Raw genomic sequence first — 20,828 nt, forward strand, 5'->3', positions numbered from 1 at the left:
AGGGGATAGATTGCACAGCTAGGAGCATGACATTTGATAGGCAAATGAGGTTGACACGGTGTATGTAATGAGCACGCCGCTGTGCGGTGGCAGTCGAGGATGGGATATGATGCTGCTAGTTATAAATGATGATGACCAGCTTTGGCGAGCGAGTAAATGAGAAGCTTTCCGTTCTCTCCTGTAGCCGACATGACTTCCATCATGGATGCAGTGGTGTGACCCGATTCTGTCTGCTTCTGATGATCAATGAAGCAAGACAATTTTGATCGTGTTGTGAGAATTACTTGTAACAAAGAATTTTTGCTAGTGATCAGGACACAAAATGAAGGAGGATGTGAAGTATGGAAATGACAGTCAAACCAATGTTTGCATGGAAATCTATGAGCTGTATGAGGATCTTGTTGATTTGGCAAGGGAGGCCAGCAAGTCACGCGTTTCACAGGCGGCATTTGAGGATAAGATACGCGGGAGCGATGTCAGCAAATTCCTGTATGATGATGGAAGTGGGAAAATGACATCAATTAAAGCACTAGTGAAAATCAGAAACCAGGATAACTGGATCAATAATGATGTTGTTGATGCTAGAGATCAAAAGAAGAAGAGACGACCGATTGCGAAGTTGAAGAAAACCATGGTGACTGGATCATCATTAGGGAGTGCTAACAAGATTAAATCTGAACAGGGTGAATGAAGTTGAAAATATTCAGTAAATTTTACTTAAAAAGTAGACTGCTCTTATCAATGATATCACCATATAAGAATAGTAATGATGGTGGTGATGGTGGTAATATGCTAAATGGTGATATGGAGCTGATGCTTGATTTGTACGTGTAGAGTACGTTGTAATGATGGAGGGTGATGAGACTGATAATGATAGAGAATTTTGATAACGGGGATGATTACAATGATGATGACCGTGGTTGTATTGAGGATGGTAATTATGAGAAATACAATTTATTTCACAGTACTTAATAGTGCAGTTGAATAAAATGGACAAATTGAGAAATAATGAAGCCAAGTAAAGAATAAAATTGAGTAAGCCTCAATAGGTTTTAAGATGAATGTTGTTGACATAGGAACAAAAGTTATGTTCTTGAGGACATGCTAATTATTGATCTGTGCAATTCTGTTTTCCTCAGAGGCCCAGCGAGAAGTTTGCTGGGACATTGACAGACGTGGTTATTCTGGAGAGACCTTACTCCATGTTTGCTTCATGAGTCCCCACAATAAAGATGTTAACTTTGAGATTGCCAAACAACTCATAAAAGCATGGCCAAAGATGATAAATGACTTCATCCTAGGAACTGAAAACTATGGTAAGTATGATACGTTTGCATCATGCAATACCAAATTCTACCTCAAGGAGGTCTTTTCATCTCTATAATCTCAGAACCTTGACTCTACTGGGCTAGCTGTCTGTAGTTGGCTTTTAATCCAATTATGGTGATCAACTGTATTTACATGTAGGTGCTTTGTTAGCTGCACTTTCTCAGTTATCGGTGAAATATTTTGATAAATGCGTATAAAAGAAAGCAACTCCATTATTATTCCCCAACTCCTCCCCCTAACAAAAAGTCAGGGTCAGACCTATGACTACTGCACTTACAAAAAGAGTTTTGTTTTCAGGTGATGAACCAGTTACAAGAATTTATGTTTTTTACACTTTCTTGAACGTTTCAGGTGAAACATGTTTACATAAAGCTATTGTAAATGAGAACATCAGTATGATCAAGTTCCTGATTGAGAATGGAGCTGACTTGAATGTTCATTGTTATGGAAGGTTCTTCAGGCCAGATGACCAGAAGGCTTGGTGTGAGGACTCACTTAACCATGAACACTTCATTTTGTACAAAAAGACAAACTATGAAGGGTGAGTATACAAATATTAATAAATATCAAGCAAGATGGGAGAAATTTGTGTTGGATGGCATTGTTGAGGTTTTTGAGTGCATCTTTGAAAAGGACAGTTGTGACATTTTCAGGCAATGCAAGAGTTTGCGTTTTACTTTAAAGCTTGTCAGAGCTGTTTAAACTGCAGGGATACAAATAAAAGAGAATGTAGCAATGGCAAAACCTTTTGGATGCAGTAAAGAGTATTTAATTGTAAGAGTGGTCATGAGGCAATCCATTGAGTTCAGTAAGACTAACAGGTAAGAAATGACATATTTTGAAATTATTGTGACTATTCCTAAGACTTACATAGTGTAATTTTTCCTAGACTCACCTACTGGGGAGAAACACCACTGACATTTGCAGCTTGTCTGGATTTAGATCACATTTTCCGTTCTTTGTGGGTGAAGGGGTGTGATATCAATGCTCAAGACACTAATGGGAACACTGTACTTCATATGATGGTTTTACATGATAAGAAGGTAAGTCTTTTTGACAACAGCAACTAATTCTATTTTAGTGTCACATCTTAATGTTTTGACTTGGTTCCAAACTTCAGCCTTCTGTATTATCCTTGTTCAAATTTTACTTTTATGCTGACATGCATGTCAATGACCAAAGGATTTTCTGTTTTATCATGTTCTTTGATAGTCTTCAAGGATATTTGTCAGGGGATTAAAAAACATTTGATTGCATTCCCAGAGAGAGATATATATTTGGTTATTATGTGAACTTTTTTTTTGCTCAGGATATGTTCACTTTGGCATATGAGTTGGGTGGTGACTGCACCATCAAGAACAATCAAGGGTACACTCCTTTGTCTCTGGCTGCCAAGCTACATAGGATAGACCTCTTTGAGCATATTTTGTTCTTAGAACGTCAACTCTCATGGAAGTATGGCGATGTTACTTGTGCATCATATGCTCTGGATGGCTTAGACAGTATTAACTATGATGGTACCATCAATAATAAATCATCACTGCATCTCATTGTAAACCAAGTAAGTTGTATTTAGTGTTGATTCAGAAGAACAAAAGGGCATGCAAGGTTTGAACATTGCCCACCGGCATGTAAAATGTGCATCGGCTGTGTGTTTGCTCAAGAAGAATAGAACATGGAGATGGCAACCTGTACTGCAGGTTTTACAGAGGGAGGCATACAGTAGTTGACAATCTCTACCACAATTTTTTTATATTGATTTTACTGGAATTATATCTTAAGAGTATAGAATTTCTAAAAGTAGTTTGTCATTCTGACTTGTCTCCTAGATTACTTCAACCGAGGAATTCATGTGTTACACTGTATTTATTAAAAAGATAAAATTCAATTTTGACCTGAATTCCCTCTAATACCTTGTCACTTTTTGCAGACAAGCAAGGAACATCTTCAGATGTTGAAAGGTGTCATCTACAAGCTGTTGGATGAGAAATGGAAGACATTTGGTCGTTTCAATTTCTTTGCTCGCCTAGCATTCTTTCTTCTGTACCTAGCTGTACTCACAACTGCATTCTATCTCAGGCCGGGAAAGGTAAACATTAAAAACAACCTCCATCCAAACAATGTATTTCAAATTTGAAATGTTTGCAAGTTGTTTAAAAGGAATTCACATTATTTTCTCTACGTATTTTAAGTTTTCAATAATTTGTTGACATGTTCTACTTTTCTCAATTTCCCTTTCATCAATTTTCTGTCCTGCAGGACCCTAAAGCATTCACAGTACACAACAATGTTACTCTACCTAATGGCTCAGTGATTGACGCAGGAACAGAAGTTATTGAGCCATGCTACTTGCTGTATACAGACACACCAACAGATCAGGTAACTTCTATTTTGCAGTACACGATTACATCAACACGGAAAAATGCACTCAGTTATTATTCAGCTTTGACAAGAGTAAGAACAGGTTTATGCTCCTTTCTTCATCACAGGCACGTGTGGTTTTTGAAATCATCACCTTGATTGGATCATTAAGTTATCTTTTCTTTGCTGCGAAGGAGACATACCACCTTGGAAAGTGGTCTTTCATGGAACTTATGGTAATTCTTGTGTTTCTAGCTGGTTTTTTTATTTGTTTGTGGCTTAGGAAATTATTATTAACATTATGAAATTAATAGTTGTACAATAGGAAATAGTTTTGACAGTTTTCATCTTGAACTACAGGTTTTAGCCCCAGCCAAAGCGATGTTCCTACTGTCATGTTGTTTTATCATCTTGGCATGTTTTGGCCGTATCCCTCCATGCAATCCATACTACGAAGATGTCTTCATCACATTTGCCATTTTGACTGCTTGCCCCTATTCACTGTTTTTCCTGAGGTAAATCATGGCTCCTTTTATGTCTGACTGCTGAGTCGTTTGAAAGATCAGTTAATGAATATGAGTGCTTATTGTATGCCATGTCTCCTGACAAACATGTTGACATTATCCATTGTCAATGGAAATAATAGCTGTATAATTTTGCAACCTTTTTTAAAAAGATGAAGATAAAAAACATTTAATAGAAGAGGTCACGACTCAAAAGATGGCAGACAGGCAACTGCTTATTATAAAATATTGAATAAGCCCAAACCTATTATCCCCTTGTAATTGTTTGTTTTGTTGCATTTATAACTTTATAGAGCCCTGAAGCTTGTGGGTCCATTCATCTTCATGATCTACAAAATGATTCATGGTGATCTTCTCAAATTCCTCGCCATTTATCTCATCTTCCTGTTTGGTTTCTCCCAAGGTAAAAGATCAAACCAATTGTGTTAGGAAGCTTTAATCTCAGAATACTTCGAACATTCTTTGATGAAAGTGGATTGTTAAATGAATGCTTAACTTCACGGTAGTCTTGTTCTTCCATTTTCTTTTTAGCTATGCATATAGTATTCCTTGGCTACAGGGGGGAGTTTGAGCTATTGGATTCAGTTATTGGAATGTTTGTAATGTCCCTGGGTGAGTTTGGTGATATTTATGCCACGTTTGATGAAACAAGATATCCAGTAATGGGAAAGGTATGTGTGAATTCTATGAATATACTTTTACTTCATCTGTGCCTCCACATGAATAAATGATTTCAATTTGTTACTGGGAATGGAATTCAATTCTCATTTTGGCGCAACTTTTGAATATAATTTTTGTATTTTGGATTGTTTTAGATCATTTGCAAAAAGAACAAAGCTTAAACTACTTCTGCATTTGTTATGTAAAGTAAATATTAAAAAAAACGACTAAAATATATTAAGATTAAGACTTTGTCTCTCCCTCTTACTTCTGTCTCAGTTGATTTAACTTTAAAATCTAGTTCTGTTTTAAGTTTTGTGTTTTCTGGTGTCCATCCTTCCTTAGCTTGTATCAAATCTTCCTTTTCTGTTAATGGTTTCTTAATCATCATACAAGGTGTGTGTACATGACTGTATAGAAATTCACTTTATCCAATATTTTTATCTGCATTCATTCTGCTTACGTGGTTACCTCTGTTTCACCATCACACAACTATTCTACTTAACGCAGTACTTTTTTCCTCCCTAAATCTCATCCTAAGTAAATGCAAACAGCATGTTATGTTTTACTGATTGTAGTCATGTGGGCAAATTGCCTCATTTTTTCCCTGTATTTTTCCTGCATAGTTGCTGTTCTGTGTGTACATGGTCCTAGTGGCACTACTTCTAGTCAACATGCTGATTGCTATGATGGGGAGTACGTTTAGTACAATAGCCGAGACAGAGAATGAATGGCAGAGACAGGTATTAAAATGCCAAGTTGATAGACTACAACTTGAGTTTAATGGTAAAATCATGTAATTGTTGAGGAGTCTGCAGCCACAGTTTGGAAGCGAGTGGGTAATATGTACATTTGTATTCAGTTTTAGAGTGAAGAGGAATAGCTGGATATTTTGGAAAATCTTTTGCAAAAATTAAGCCAAATTATTTCAGTTTATTCAGAAATTGAACCAGGATATTAAAGTTGAAGGTAAAGAACTGAATTACCAATTAGTCAATTTATGCCAGGCGTGTCCTATAGGGTTTGCAGATATTGCTAATAAAATGTCAGTTTGCATTTTATTGATGTTCTCACGATTCAATTCATTTCAGTGGGCCAAGATTGTCCTCATATTAGAGCAGTCATTGTCACCAGCTGTCAGAGTCAGTGTGCTACACAAGTATTCAACACCAATGTGGGATGGCAGGCAAGACCGAGCTATGATCATGCAAACAGAGAATGAGGTTGGTCCGAGTAAAAAAACTTTCTTACATAGTTTTGATTCCACAATGTACTACGCTTACATTGTCAAGTCAGGGTTGCTTGATGTTTTTATCTGTTGCTGACAAAGTTTCTCAAGAATGTTGTCAAACTGATTTCCTTCATTTTTCTTGCTTGTGATCATTTAATCTTTTCCATCTTGAAAAATAGTCTCTATTTTCTATTGTTACAGGACCATGACGATGCAACCATACAGAAGTCTAAACATCGCCACAATGTCAATTCTAATCGCGAGTTCATTGATGGTGTATGGCAATCGACATAAGGATCAGTACTACCGAATAGCAGAATCAATGAAATGTGAGTTTCTCAAGTGCAGTACAAACTTAAAATTGTCGATGTCAAAGCAAATACATCTCATCATAGTGTTTGCTTTTCCATTTACTATGCTGATTGCTCTGTATAACAAGCCAAATCAACTTAAATGTTGTATTTGACACTTGTGTGTTAAACCGTGTGGCATTTACCCAAAAGAAGGGGGTGGGGCAAATTCCACTTTTATAGAATTGAAAGTGCCAGCATTCTAAAAATGGTCCTTCCACCTTTCTTGGAGGGTAGGATTCTTTTATGGATGAAAAATTGGACAGTCATTTTGTTTGGATGAGAAATCCATTTTATCTCCCAACCAAATAACTGGATAAACTACTGTTAAACCTCAACAAGTAGCTCCCAAGAACTGCACAAATAATCTGACTTCTGGCATTTTGAAGTACAAGATTCTAATCAGGAACCGAGTCACTAAGTAGGGAGAATCTAACTTCAGCTTTCTTCCTAATCAGAAATATTGGATTAAACAACCATTTTGCATGATTTAGTAGAACTAAAACGAGCTCATAAAAAACTTCATTTTACTGGTAGTCTGCAACGAGGAGTGTAGCCAAGGAGACACTGCAGTAGATAGTTTAGCATCAAAATGTTCCATGTTGGCCCAGAGTTGTAATGTGTACATGTCACTTGTGAATTAATAATTTCAAGAGGAAAATCATAGATGGTAATGTATGGCAGACCAACTCTTAGTGTTGTATTGATATAGTCTATTTTCAATTTCTGCTCACTGGCAGTTTGTTGCCAACTGATGTCACAAAGAAACCAACTTGTGAAAGAAACTTGATGGAATGAAAATGGCAGTCTAATTCAATCACAAGCAAGTCAGTAGTACACAAAATATAAAGCAATGAATTTAAGCCAATGTATGATATTTTAATATCCAAACATTAAATAAGGTGAAACCGAGTACTTTCAGTAAGTGCCATGACAGTAAAACAGTCTAATTTGATTTGGTGTTACAGTGCACATGAACTAGAAAAGTCAATTTCACAAGTTACATGAACGGTTATTTTTTGGTTATTTTTGACATAACTTTTAACATTAAACAAGAACTGAAATTTATCACTTTATCAAGTAATTTCAATTTATATACATCTTTAAGGAGCAACACACAGACTGTTAAATGTTAATTTATATAGCAATCTTTATAAATGAATCCTGCTAAAATGCTTTCAACATTTGATTGGAACATTTAAAGTACAGCCTCTGAAAAATGCTGCACATCAGTGATGGAAGGATATGGGTGGGCACTCAATATAAAATTCAAATTTTAATTCAATTTTGTGGCAGTGAAATATTGCGATATTGCTCTAGTCATTGCATGACAGTAATATGGAAGGTAATTACAAACACTGAAACACAAAGGTCATTATATGACCAAGTTCTTGGGATTTAAGTGAAAAGTTACCAAACAATCTTGAAAATGACTTTAAATTGTCTATTTACCTTTTGTAAATGAATGTATTTCATAATGGTAGTAAACTTCAGCAAATAATTCAGCAGCATGTAAGGTTGCAATCTGTTGAAGACAATTTATGTTGAATTTATGTTCAAGAAAAGGTCAATTTGATTTTAAATGTATGTGTATATACAACTTAATCACTATGCCTAGCCGATTCCAATGTCCAGTGTCTTGTGCATTATTGCAATGGTGTTCAATTAAAGTTGCTGATCAAGGTAGAATTCCTTTGCAAATTATATTATTGTGCACATTTTGAAAACTGCTTTCTTACATTGTCTGCTTGACTAATAATCTTTCAACAACAGGAATAGCAATGAATTTGCCAGCAAAATGAGTGAAATAGGGCAGGCAATGCATTGAGCATGTGCTGTTTCTTTAAGGTCATTGACCTGATCATCTTCTTTCACTTCCTTGACATCTTCATTGAGCGACAATGCCTCACAGTTGAAGGAGTTTAAGCTGTACACCATTCCTGCTGGGCACTTGCAGTCCAACTCTTCCTGTACATGTGTCGCTTCCTCAGGACATCCAAGAGACAAGAATGGGATTCTGTTAGAGTGAGAAGCCTGTACACTGTCTTCAACATCGCGGGCATGGCGAGTGATGATTGTACCCGTTGTTCTGCCTACTCCCGCTCTGCCTACCACACTTTTTGCCAAGATGATATCTTGCATGTGTGGCAAGGCTGCTCGTCGTTTTCTTCCTTGAGTATCGATGAGTCGGTAGACCACAGTAATCGTGTAGACATCGGACTCAGCTGACAGCGCCAGGTTGTAGAAGGTAGAACGGTGTACAGGAACTGGAATTCAAAATGGTGCATTCACAACTTTAACGTGGTGTTCTGGTGAAAGGAGTTTACAAAAGTGTGAGCTTAAACTCTGTAACCATAAAACACTGGCGGTAGAAAGGGGCAAGGCCAGGGGTCAGTGGCCATCCCCCATTTTTTCGGCCGAAGGGACTTGGCCCCCACTTTCGACAGGTGCTTTGAAAATTCTTCAGCCACTGCCATATAAGGTCATGTGTGAAATTGCTGCTTGGGCACAATGAACAATAATGTTGCAGACCTTTAGCTCGGTTAAAAGTGAATGTTTCAATTATAAACTTAATTGAAGATAGATGAGATATGAAAAGTGAATGTTACCGGTGTATTGAATTGTGTAGAATACAATAATCCAGACCAGAAACACTATTGATTCAAACTTTTTGTATTAACTTAATAAAAATTACACCTGTTATGATTAAGCATGACATCCACAATGCTTTTGGAATATGTGAAAGGAACATTTATTGACATTGTGTCATTATGATACAGTATTTTAGGATACAGTCTAAATTTTGCAACAGTGGTATTTGTGGATCTCCTACTTACTTGCCAAAGTCTCTCCTGACTCTTCACGTAAATATTCTTGAATGTGGAGAGGTTGTTGAACATCATTTTCCACATGAGTAGTATTGTAAGCGTTCAGAATCACCACTGTTCCATTATCGTCTGTGATGCGAGGAATGAAGTTGAAAGTAGCATCATAGTGTGCAACGTAGCGGTCTTCAGAAGGTGCTTGCAGACAACCCTGTGGATTTGAAATGAATTAAGCGAACACTTCTAGAGAATATGGGATGGATGCATCTCATTCTTGACATTCATCTCACGGTGTTTATGCAACAAATATCAGATTAAAACTTGAGAGTTGGGGAAATTAAAAATCAAAATATGCCAAGTGTACAAATAATTGAATAGACTGCAGTAGAGGGAGAAAACTGCTAGTTCAGACTATTTACCTGTAAATACTGGTCACTGGCATATTCCTGCCCTTTGCATACCATGAAGAGTAGCAGAAAGAGGTCATAGTCTTTGCGGAGGAAAGCAGGGGAGAATTTAACTCGCAGGTCAACATACTCTTTGTGAGCTACTCCCCTGGATCCCGTGCCATAGCTGAGGTCTTCATTGCTTGCACCTGATGTAATAATATAAGATATGGTTTGAAATGAAAGACTTAAATCCTGAAAATTATATGTTATTGCCTCAAACGTAAAGTTAATGACCTTGAAACAGTTCTTCAGACACTTTGGATTTCTTTACATGATCTCTTACTAGTATTTTTTCACTTTCATTACTCAGAGCAGATTTACGCACAATTTAAAATGTCAAAGCCTCAATGGTTTAACTGCTGAAAGAAATGAAACTCGAGTATGAATGGTCTTTATCCAGTGTGACTGTCCACAGAAAGTTCATGTATCCATCAGTTGAACAGGTTTTTAACTTTCAGTTCTTCGATTGAAAATAAAGTAAAAATTGACCTCATAATTTGCACAACTTCTTGCCTACTTGAGAATGAGAGCACTACTACCTGTCAGTGAATGGAGTATGATTATGACTTGGTCTTCTTCTTCATCTTGTACAAAGACTGTTGTCTGAATAGTGATCAATGCCGAGATCTTGGCTGGGTCAACACTCATTGCAATACAAGATGAAACATTCAGAGTGTTGTTCTCCAGGCCACATCTGAGCACAAACAAAAAGATAGCAGCGACTTTACATTTTGACACATCTCCAAATGAAGCTCAAACACCACATTTAAAATATTAGGTGGGGTTTCAGTAGCTACCTACGCATTCCAAAATTAAAATTAATTTTTGCAGTCAGCAGTGAGTAGTACAAATAGATTGTCCACACCTACACAGCAGATTTTGGGAGCTGACGGATATAACATTACTACAGTTTTGTGCATAAGTTACTCTTGGAGATAAGCACATACCTGTAAGCCATGTAAAGAAATTCAAATGTTCCACTAGCATCAATTGGCACTCGATTGTCCACTTGGGTGGATGTGTCTATATCAAGTATCATCTTAAACTCCCAAGCCTGCAAAACAATTAGGTTTCATTGTATGTACACACTGTTTAGCACCACGGTGCAATATTTGTCAAATATTAATGGACAAGAAGTTTCTTAACACATTTTCAGCAGCTCATTCTGAGCAAGTCATAATTTGCTCTTGTTCTGTTGGATATTCAAAATTTCAAATTTTTACCTTTCTTGCTTTTTGAGACTGCTTTGAAAATCTTATTCCGAGGCTGTTCACCCCCGGCATACGAATAATAATTTTTCTTTTACCTTGTCATCTATGTATACCTGCTGAATGAACATTCACAAAAATGAATTGCTTTACATCAGAGTCACATAAACATAGCATACCTGTTGACACTGCATCTGTGTTCGAGTTCCTTCATCTAATACAAAATCACAAGCTGGTGCCTCATCTAGTATGCCCACTGGTTGGTAGACAATCGTATTCAGAGCATGGTTGACATTTTCTGGTAAATATGTAATGCTGTTGTTCTCATAATTGACCATCTGATCATTTGCATCGACAATAGTCCGAAACCTGCAAAACACGTGGAATGTGAAGCTTAAAATCCCTGTAATTTCTTTTCTGCGGGCAAATCGCACATTAATTGCAAGTAATTTGTGATATTACCTTACAAGTATATTTTCAAGCTTTGATGAACCAAAGCTCCTCGATTAAAGGAAAGTGCATCAAAGCGTGAATGATTGCATTGGAAATAGCACCTCCAATCCAACTGGAAATTTATGTCTGCCATACAAAACAGTCATCCCGACTAATGCAACTTTTTTAAAGGAGGGAAAGGTTGAAAAGATGCTTCTAAAACCAAATTGTAATTTACCAGCATCATCAGAAAAGGACAACCAATCCACCGGTTACGATCAGGACAGGGATTGTCTTGTGAAACTGTATGTTATTCTCTCTTCCAGTGTCTTTTTAACCCATGGCATAATAGACAAACTTCTTGAGAACGTAATGTTACTTTACCTGATATGGAGTGCTGACTGGGTTGGTACAACTCTGTTCTGTTCGTCATAAACAGCCGACACTCTAGCAAACTCCAGTACCGGTTTTATCAGGGCAGTGGAACTGATTAAGAACTTGGCCAAGACTGATCTGGATATTCTCCAGATCAATTCAATGTGTGACTGTACAAACGACACCCCTAGTGACCAATAACCAAAACTTGTTAAATTGTATTTACTGTAAGAATTTTTATGACAGTTCTGTATAATCTCTGATACTTTGTTTCAAAATGAAGTCCGATACTCCATTGGCTGTACCCATTATACATGTACCTTATTGCTGAATTCAACTCCACAAAGGTAAGCATTATGGTCCTGAATCCTAAAAAATTATTTCATTAAGTGGAGTAGTCATGCATATCATTCAGACTCCTTAATTCGTAATTTCAGTTTTTAAATCATGATCACATTATTTCCATATTGTTAGATGCTGGAGAAAGTTAAAAAACATACCTCCTGTCGGATCCTCGGGATCTTTTGGTCTAATGTTGGTGGCATATAACTTTGTCCTGTATTCAATTTCGTCGCTGGTGATAGCAGTCATCTCCCAGACGTATTCCTCGTCATTGGAGTCCTTGCAGTTTGCGAATGTTGCCATATCTCCTTGGAAGATGATTTTGTCATTTCGCATGATGCCATCAGCTGATGTAGCAAAATGGAAAAGAATTTACTCCAGATATTGCATTTGACATACAGTAAAGGAATTCTATCCAATAAATATACGACGAATATGCTCGAGTAAACACACAACTTTCTCTCTGCTGTAATTAATTTCTCTCTGCTGTAATTAATTTATAAAGTTATGCATATTTATTTTATTTTAGAAAAGTGTATGAAGCATTCATATGCTGCTAAACTTGACCAGAAGTTTAGGGGTTGATGTACCACCAATGTGCTCATTATACTCATAGGATGCCAACGAGGCATTCTTACTGTCAATATCTCCCCTTTTAATTGTTGTAAAAAGATTCTTCGACGTTAGACTGCTGTCCCCTTTGTCCTGGATGTAACTGTCGTTGAAGAAAGTATCCCAGTCTGCATCTTCGTACACATTGGAGCATGCAGAGGTTCTGTCCTTCAACAAATTACCTGATAATGAATTGAAGACAGGCAAAGGAAAGAGTTCCATATACAGATGGCACTAATGTTCCCTTCAAATGTTATAACAGCAGAGAGAGATGTCCTAAAAAGTGGAATTTAGCTGAGAAAATGTCGAAGCATGTACTTTAAAACTTCATTTTTTTTCAGACAAGTCTCATAGATGTGTGCACAGGGGCATCAAGTGTTGTCCCTGTAGGTCAAATAACATTTGAGCTTTTGTGTACCCATACCATAATGTTATGGTTGCTATAGAAAGAGTCAATTTTTCTGACTGGTGAAGTAAGAAACCAATAGTTCCCTATTGGTTCAGGTAAAAGCCACCAACATATTAAATGGTTGAATCAATGTGGCTGTGCATGATGTGTAGAAAATGATCAGAGCAGGAGAAACCTGCAGGACTTACCTGTGACCTCATCAACAGGCAAGGCGTCAAGATTAAATCTATATTCTTGGAAGTCAAGAAGCCAAAACTCCATCGTGCCTGTTGTGTCTTGAACATTGAGTTGCAGGGTGACGTTTCCACTCTGTACATCGAATATATCCTTTGTTACCTGGCCCATAACTGAATGAAAAGTATGGAAAAATGACATCACCGAAGGAAATTCCTCAGCGTTTCGAAAACGTCATATTTGCTCCGTGTCCAATTGCAACACAATGTTATAAAATTGACCCAGATGTATTTTGCGGATAAAACGATCCCTATTCAATGTCTTTTTTTTCTTTTTTTTTCAGAATTTAGATGGAAACCTTCCCAGGAAGACTTTTCAGAATGTTTTTTTTGGGAAGTGTCCTCTCTTTGGGGGCGTGGTCTGCAGTGGGGTGATCCCGGAGAGGCACCTACGTCAATTGTTTACATTTATGCAGAACGTTGTTCCATAATTGTCTCAAATTTGTTAAACGATCCCTATTCAATGTTTTTTCTGTTTCTTTCAAAATAATCAGACGGAGGCCTTCCTAGAAAGACTTCTCAGTGTGTTTTGCGGGGGAAATGCCTTTTTGGGGGGCGTGGTCTGCAGTCGGGGTTGCTGAATTCAACAACTTCACGGAAATATATCGGCGATACCAAAAAATACACGGGAAATTCCCGCTATACGTGCTTAAATCACCGTGACTCACTCATCCTTGGCCCTTATAGCACAACGGCTGGGCCTAGACAGAGTAAAATAATTCCACGAGGCCAGCCTCTCCACACCCAGGTTTGGCCCTGTAAAAATCACAAGGGCTTATCCAGGACTCCAGGTCAACACACTATCTGTTTACAGTGCTGGCGCCAACCACAAGCTTCCAGACACATGGCAAGCATCCCAGACATTGGCCTGATACATCCTCCAAAGGGTGGGAGTATTTTAGAGGGGGGAGTAGGCATAATATAGCAGTGTTTTGTGCACAAACATATGGGAATGGATATGGACCCCCCTTTAAGTCACTGGCAGGGCGATACCAAGATTGACGCCCCTCTCAATAGTTCGGTGGGGAAAAGTTAGGAAAAGTCACGGGGGTTCGACCAGGTGATGCGTGGCAGTTAGAACGATCAAATCACGTGATTTCCGAGACATTCTTGGCACAAGGTCCCACGTTGGAGGGTCCCCAACCCCCTAGGGCGTATGTAAAATGTTATTAAAATCGGAGGATTTCTATAGCAATAATAATGACGCTTTACAGAGCACACAGATCCATCAAGGTGCTCAACTTCGGGTGTTAATACATTGAAGTTACTATTAATCCTTGATTGAAGAGATGATTTTTCAGATCCATCTTAAACTGCAAGAAAGATCCATCTTAAACTGCTAGAGCGCGTGGCCGCAGATAAAGCCACACCCACTTTACTTGTCTGTCTACTGTGTGTTTGCACAGGGAATTCCCGCTTTGTGGGATACTGAATGCATTTATAAAGCTAAAAATAGAGAAATACTGCGACTTCAGTAAGATGAAACACAACGTGAATAGTACTTCTTAAAATCCCTCGTTTGTAACTAACTGAAAAGGAAAATAACAAAGTCCCGAGAAAAAAATCACCTAGTTCATCTCAATATATGGGAAGCGACAAACCTGCGAATCTGTTGTCCTCATTATCTTGCGAAATATCGTCACCAAAAGCGCCTAGTGCTCTGGAGAGTTGTGCGAACAGTACCAGGGTGCACAGGATCCACATACCGTTGAAACTCATTGGGCCCCGGCAATGCCAGCCTAAGCGTACGGTAAAGGTTAAGCGAACAAGGAGTAGCCTTCGTCAATGAGTACGCCTTTTAGAACCGGTAGAGCTTTATACTCCAGTGGAAGAAATTCTTTGCATTTACTGACATGCTGTGACGTCATTTACCGAAATTCTTTCACTGGTCCTCTCCTTGAGTACGTGAATGGATTAGATGGTTGGCATAACTTCCATTTGATCCAAACATTGCTTTCGCAAGGAAATGCTCAATCCCCTTTCTCCCATCCGGGCCCAGTATGACAAAGGAGAGACTTTTCCTGGCTTTTTTTGGGGGGGGATTTAGGAGATGTTGATTAGAGATGACGATTTGGATGAAGATTGAGCAAATTTTATTGAGTATTCATTTTAAATGACCACATTGACAAATTGATATCTTTAATTAAGAACTTTTGTGTGCCCAGGTCCCATTTTAACTTAAGTGCTAGAAATTTATTGTCTGATGCCACCAAATTTACTAGTGAATACTGAAAAGTGCTTGAAAAATGTTGATTTCTCACCACTCCTGAAAAAGATGCTGTCATACATGCTAACCATTTAAATAAAACGAACTAACCAAACAAACGCTTGAAAACATGTAGCAATAGTGCCAGGCTGCTAGAATATCTACATTGTTTAAAGTTTGTAATTTCGTCTAAACTTCCTCAGATTTTCCAGATTCTATTGAAAATACTTTGGTATAACAATAACATTATTGATTTTCGGAAATTTAAGTGATTTATCACAATGTCGATGCTAACATGCAGGAAGTTCTTGATTTGGATAGAAATTGAATATTTTGTCAATTCCAGTGCTAAGATGACCCGGTCCAACCATTTATCTGATCAAAGTCTAGTTAGAACGTTACTATTTAAACGAACTGAACTGTCCCATGTGAATTGATTATGTCATTTAACACTTTCTAACAATTTACACATTTATAGCTACATCTTGGGTAAAGTTGAGGGGACACTAATTGAAAACAGATTGCTCTGCGTCCAAAAGGTGATCAAAAGCGCTGGTTCCAACTTTTCCCGTGAAATTAGCAAATTCCTGAGGCGATAAGTTCATTGGTGGAGCATCCAATGATACAACAGTAATCGGCCATTCCATCGTAATCCTGGCGCTTGCTCAGACGGATGGGTGTCCTGTAACTGATATCGAGGTGTCTAGCTGCATAAGTCCAATCAGATTAAAAAAAAAAGAGGAAGAAGAAGAAGAAAGGAACAAACAATATATCAGCCCAGGAATTCCTACTAAAGACATAAGATTATAAATATCACACATATGACAACTTTATTGGGTTTACATCGGAGCCTGTGCTGAGTAAGAACAGTTCAAACCTGATTTAAACGTTTCCAGCAAGTCATCCAGCGAGCGTGGGGATCTGTTGGATCTCTTAGCCATTGAGCAAGCCGTCCATACAAACTGGGGGAAAGCTGACCCGCAGTGCTTACTGCTCGAATCGGCTTGTACCATCGACAAACTCAGAGTGGCGATTACGAAAACAACGGCAGGTACCGAGGCGAGGATTAGGCGGTACTTGGATGTCATAATCTGCGACAAACACGTAAAATATGATCCAGGCAGAGCCACTCAAAGACATCAATTATTTAATTTGTAATTTATCTCACGGCAAAATGAATTAGAGTCGCAACAAGCTTGGGATTTACATAAAACTTTGAACGGATCCCGTACAGTTCTCTTCATGCAGTTCCAAAATAAAGATGTTCAGGGCAGTTTTTTTAGCCTGAGTAGCGTGATTACTTGTACACCGCCACGTGAATAATTTTTGCAAGAAAAGGTAGAAGATCAATTTGAGATAATTATCATTGCTTATGGAATTAATTTGCCCTGCATCATGTTGTTTAAGTGAACATGATGATAACTCAGAGTCCATGATCAAATGGGTACCGTAGTCATATCGTAATCATATTTATTTATTAAAACCTACCTTGTTTGAAAAAATTAAAAACACGAATTATATATATGTTGAATAGAAAAGATGAATTGCCAGAATATCCTATTTCCAATGATAAAGATCGTCATGTCGCACTATCCCGCTACGTTAAAAAAAGATTCAAACTTCGAATTAGATTTGAATAGACAAGATGAATTTCCCGAATATTCAATTGTTTTAAAAGATCGTCATGTTGCATTATGTGCAGAGTAAACTGCTCCTTAAAAGAAACTGAACATATGCAAACGAATACGGTAAATCTTTACGTTTCCTGGAAATGAAGGATAGAGCACATTATCCTTAAAATTAATACGGAAATGGGCACAAACATCGGCGTATCCAGGTCCTGGGTCCAAGAGGACAAAATCGAATTATTTTTTTACCCGTAAGGGATCCTAATGTTACCCAGTCCCCTGTAGTATGCCACTGTATGTAAACGTGTATTAACAATTTCCAAACAATTGCTCTGGAATATACATAATATAGGTTGTTCAACAGCGAGCAACCTGACAATTGTCGCATTCTGAGACTGCGTATTAAGCCTCATCAATGTCTGCTCATATCCGTGCATGAAAAACCAACTTATCTAATTACGAATACAATAACGAATCTATTCTTATCTTTGCTACACGCAACAACTGCAGAAACTGAAAAGTTGATTACTTACGTCTCTTTGGGATGCTTGCAAAGTTTACGACGGAGAAGTTGCAGCGAGCCTGTCTTGGACGACAATTTTTGTTGATCACTTCAGTTGTTAGGACTTCTGCTAAAATGCTCGCCAGACAAGTAATCGAATCAGTGATTATTCCCAGAGGAGTGTGGGTGTTTTATAGAATTCAGTGTGTCATTAATTATTCCACGTTGATTGCAAGTGACCAGCTGGTATTAAATGGATTCCCCGGTCTAAGCTTTGCTGGCGGCAGTCTCTAAACACATCACTGGAAACATCAAGCTACATCATAATCACCAATTATCGTGAGTACAACACGTCATGGGTATAGATAATGAAAATTTAATTCTTATTTGATGTAGCCATCACCTTTGTTGGCCTCATCACCGTTACTGGCCTCTTAAAGTGCTCCAAAAAGAATTTTTTGAGAAAATCTCCAGAGCAGTGTTCCGTAGCTCCAAGCGTAAGTCGTTTTGTAGATCGAATTTTGTACTTCAATTTGAATTGGCGTCACCCGACACACTAACAATTGGTTCGACTGAATTAGTACAAGCTTTGAATTATGTTTTAAAATGGCCTCGACACTACTTGATATATTCACTTATTTTATACTTCCTTGACTCGATTCGGTCTAACGGGTTTTAATCTTCTCATGGGAAAGCTAGTTTTATTTAACGTAGTATGCAGGGATCAATGCGTGCAAATTATTCAGAACGTTTAGCCGAACCGCGTGAACCTGTCAGAAGATGAAATTGAGTGACTTATTAGAACACAACACGATTGACGTCAATAAAGAGATCTAATTTTACAAAGCGAAGGAGTAAACAAGAAGTCATAATATATCGACACCTGCCCTTTTTTTCCTTTCAAAGAGACCGAGGGAATCGCACGCTTGCTATCTTATTGCAGAATCGGATATGCTGAGACACCACTAACAGGTGTACTATACAAGCTGAAGAGCATAAAGAGCCATAATCGTGAATGATCAAGTTGATTCATACTCAAAACGTCATCCTTTCCGTTTGTGTGAACAAACGGATAAGGTGCAAGCCAATTACTTCTCCCGATGTTCTTCTCACGATTTTTCTTTAATTTTAAATACAGCGGTTAGTGACGACTAGAGATGGCCATTAAGCACATAGAAGGTGAATTTAAATAAGGCTCAAGGCTTAAAGCGAAATTGACCTTTTGGATCTTCATGTTTTCATGTTGAGAAAGGGAAAGGTAGGTAGGGGGTCAGAAATGGTGGCAAGTGGAATTTGGGATTAGAGAGGTGGGGTTGGATTTGATGGTGAGTGAACGGGGGAGGGGTTGAATGAGTGTAATAGAATTTGGTTGAGTAGGGCTAAGTGGGAATCACTGTGCATGGGAGTGCTGTAAACCTCAATCTAAATGCATATAAAAGAGGGTTTATAGGATATAAGCGTTCTATACGCTGGACAATTACTGTTTGTTTCCTGATTTTATTTTTGTTTTTCTCCAGGTGATTCTGAAGGCCAAACACTCCCTTGGCAGGGAAAAGATGTCATTATACCGACCGAACTGTCATCAATCATACACCCACATATACTGTCACCTAATCGCCAGAGTTCATACTTTCGTGATTTTGAGAGTTAAAGAAAATGTACTACACCGATTTCAAGAACTGTTTCAATTGTCGCCAAACCTTTAGCGGTTGAGCGAAATTGTCAATTTCCGACAAGATAAATCACTACATTCAAAATGCTCCAATGGTATCCCGAAAAAATGAGCAGAAAACGAGGTGGAGGCAAACATCTCGACGACGTGCGGATTTACACAAAGTCACGATTTTTTTTGGTTAATGCTAAGGTTGTAATCATAAGAACAAATTTTGCAGCTTTTTTGAAATCTGATGGAGAATATCCGCGTGGGCGTAGAGTTCTTTATCGCGGAAGCAGGCCCGATAGCACTACAATGACGACGCGCTATTCGCTTCACGCAAAGATACAAAGTAAAACAGATGAGCAGGACGAAAGATAGCACAGTTGACAAAAACATCAAAGAGATCAACAGAGCTAGTTTCAATACAGGATTTACCAGACACTGGTGATCTCTTTCTGCAAAGAAAGCTTTTCTTCCTGGAAGTAATCCACGGAAAACAGAAAGAAGAAGCAAGAATGTCCATAGGCAAATACTGGTTTTCCCAGCCAATTTCGGAAATTCCAAAATCTAATTTGTAAAATAAATTTCGATTTAGCGTAGCTTTTGAACGACTTAAAATCTGATTTCTTTTTCGCAATAACAAGCATTCAACGTCGTTTTGCATCCTTCAAATAAATGAATGTGCATTACCTTTCCTTAATAAAGAGGTTGCAAATACGTGACTGGGATTTCGGATTGACGTATTCTTTGCCAATTACAAAAAAAAATGTGCCTTCTTATTCGCTAAAAATCCAGGACCCTTCGGGAGTATTCATTTCCATTTGCTGTTATTTAAAATCGCAAAATATATTCAATTTGATTAGAATATGCAAGGCTACACAAATCGCAACACCACAAAAATGTTATGTTACTCCTTTATGGTGTGTTTGTTATCAAACTGCATATAAAAGAATTCAGGTTTCTGACTGAAACGCAGCGCAAGAAGGAAGGTTCCCCCAGCGCCAGGTTTCCTCCAATAGACGGTAGTTTCCACTCACAACATGAATGGTTTATTTCAATCATGAATATTCAAAAATTTACCGATCAATTAAACACTTCTAAGAATGTCACTTTTCTTAGCACATAAACAAATTCTAATTCTTGACTAGGCATAGGGCCTACGTTAAATAAAACTTCGCGTGAAATCGCCTAGGCATTTTACGAAGTCAAACTTCATAGAAGCCACCAGGCCTATATTGTCAAATATCACTCTAGGTTCACAAACAGGACACAAGCGCCTCCTATTAAGAGCAGAAATACCGGTACGTTATGATGGCGTTCACGAGGCAAACGCCATTTTAAACCGGCCAGTAATTAGGACTTGACGAGACATTCAGGGGAACATACTTGAAAACACGAACAGCAAGATCTGACGTAGACTCACGCAGTGAGCGATATCATGAAGACTTGAAGGCCGTTTCGGTTCTTCCAGTCAAGTGCTGTCCAATGAACAACC

The 20,828-nt window shown here is 38.0% G+C and overlaps 3 protein-coding genes across 3 annotated transcripts; 1 reads left to right on the top strand and 2 right to left on the bottom strand.

Annotated features, from left to right (window-relative positions):
* The first annotated feature begins 61 nt into the window (after nt 1–61).
* Nucleotides 62–8,159, top strand: LOC110973818 (transient receptor potential cation channel subfamily V member 5-like). Its single transcript, XM_022224940.2, has 14 exons — nt 62–683; nt 1,140–1,316; nt 1,681–1,870; nt 2,219–2,372; nt 2,639–2,890; nt 3,260–3,418; nt 3,589–3,708; nt 3,819–3,926; nt 4,051–4,205; nt 4,508–4,617; nt 4,746–4,885; nt 5,501–5,617; nt 5,966–6,097; nt 6,307–8,159. Exons 1-14 carry the CDS (start codon nt 323–325, stop codon nt 6,397–6,399), a joined length of 2,268 nt encoding a protein of 755 aa, XP_022080632.2. The 5' UTR covers nt 62–322; the 3' UTR covers nt 6,400–8,159.
* LOC110973819 (uncharacterized) lies at nt 7,314–15,152 on the bottom strand. The gene is made up of 11 exons (XM_022224941.2): nt 14,942–15,152; nt 13,296–13,454; nt 12,725–12,880; nt 12,245–12,433; nt 11,754–11,931; nt 11,117–11,306; nt 10,677–10,783; nt 10,269–10,423; nt 9,700–9,875; nt 9,293–9,491; nt 7,314–8,722 (listed from the first exon to the last, which is right to left on the bottom strand). The coding sequence occupies exons 1-11, from the start codon at nt 15,057–15,059 to the stop codon at nt 8,208–8,210; spliced, it is 2,142 nt and encodes a 713-aa protein (XP_022080633.2). The 5' UTR covers nt 15,060–15,152; the 3' UTR covers nt 7,314–8,207.
* A 258-nt stretch (nt 15,153–15,410) lies between these two features.
* Nucleotides 15,411–18,040, bottom strand: LOC110973909 (gonad-stimulating substance-like). Its single transcript, XM_087145069.1, has 3 exons — nt 17,708–18,040; nt 16,424–16,637; nt 15,411–16,253 (listed from the first exon to the last, which is right to left on the bottom strand). Exons 2-3 carry the CDS (start codon nt 16,632–16,634, stop codon nt 16,123–16,125), a joined length of 342 nt encoding a protein of 113 aa, XP_087001195.1. The 5' UTR covers nt 16,635–16,637; nt 17,708–18,040; the 3' UTR covers nt 15,411–16,122.
* Nucleotides 18,041–20,828: the final 2,788 nt, after the last annotated feature.

The sequence above is a fragment of the Acanthaster planci genome, linkage group LG13 (genome assembly GCF_054643075.1).
Source record: "Acanthaster planci isolate LZ-2023a linkage group LG13, COTS_SCS, whole genome shotgun sequence".
Lineage (NCBI taxonomy): Eukaryota > Metazoa > Echinodermata > Asteroidea > Valvatida > Acanthasteridae > Acanthaster > Acanthaster planci.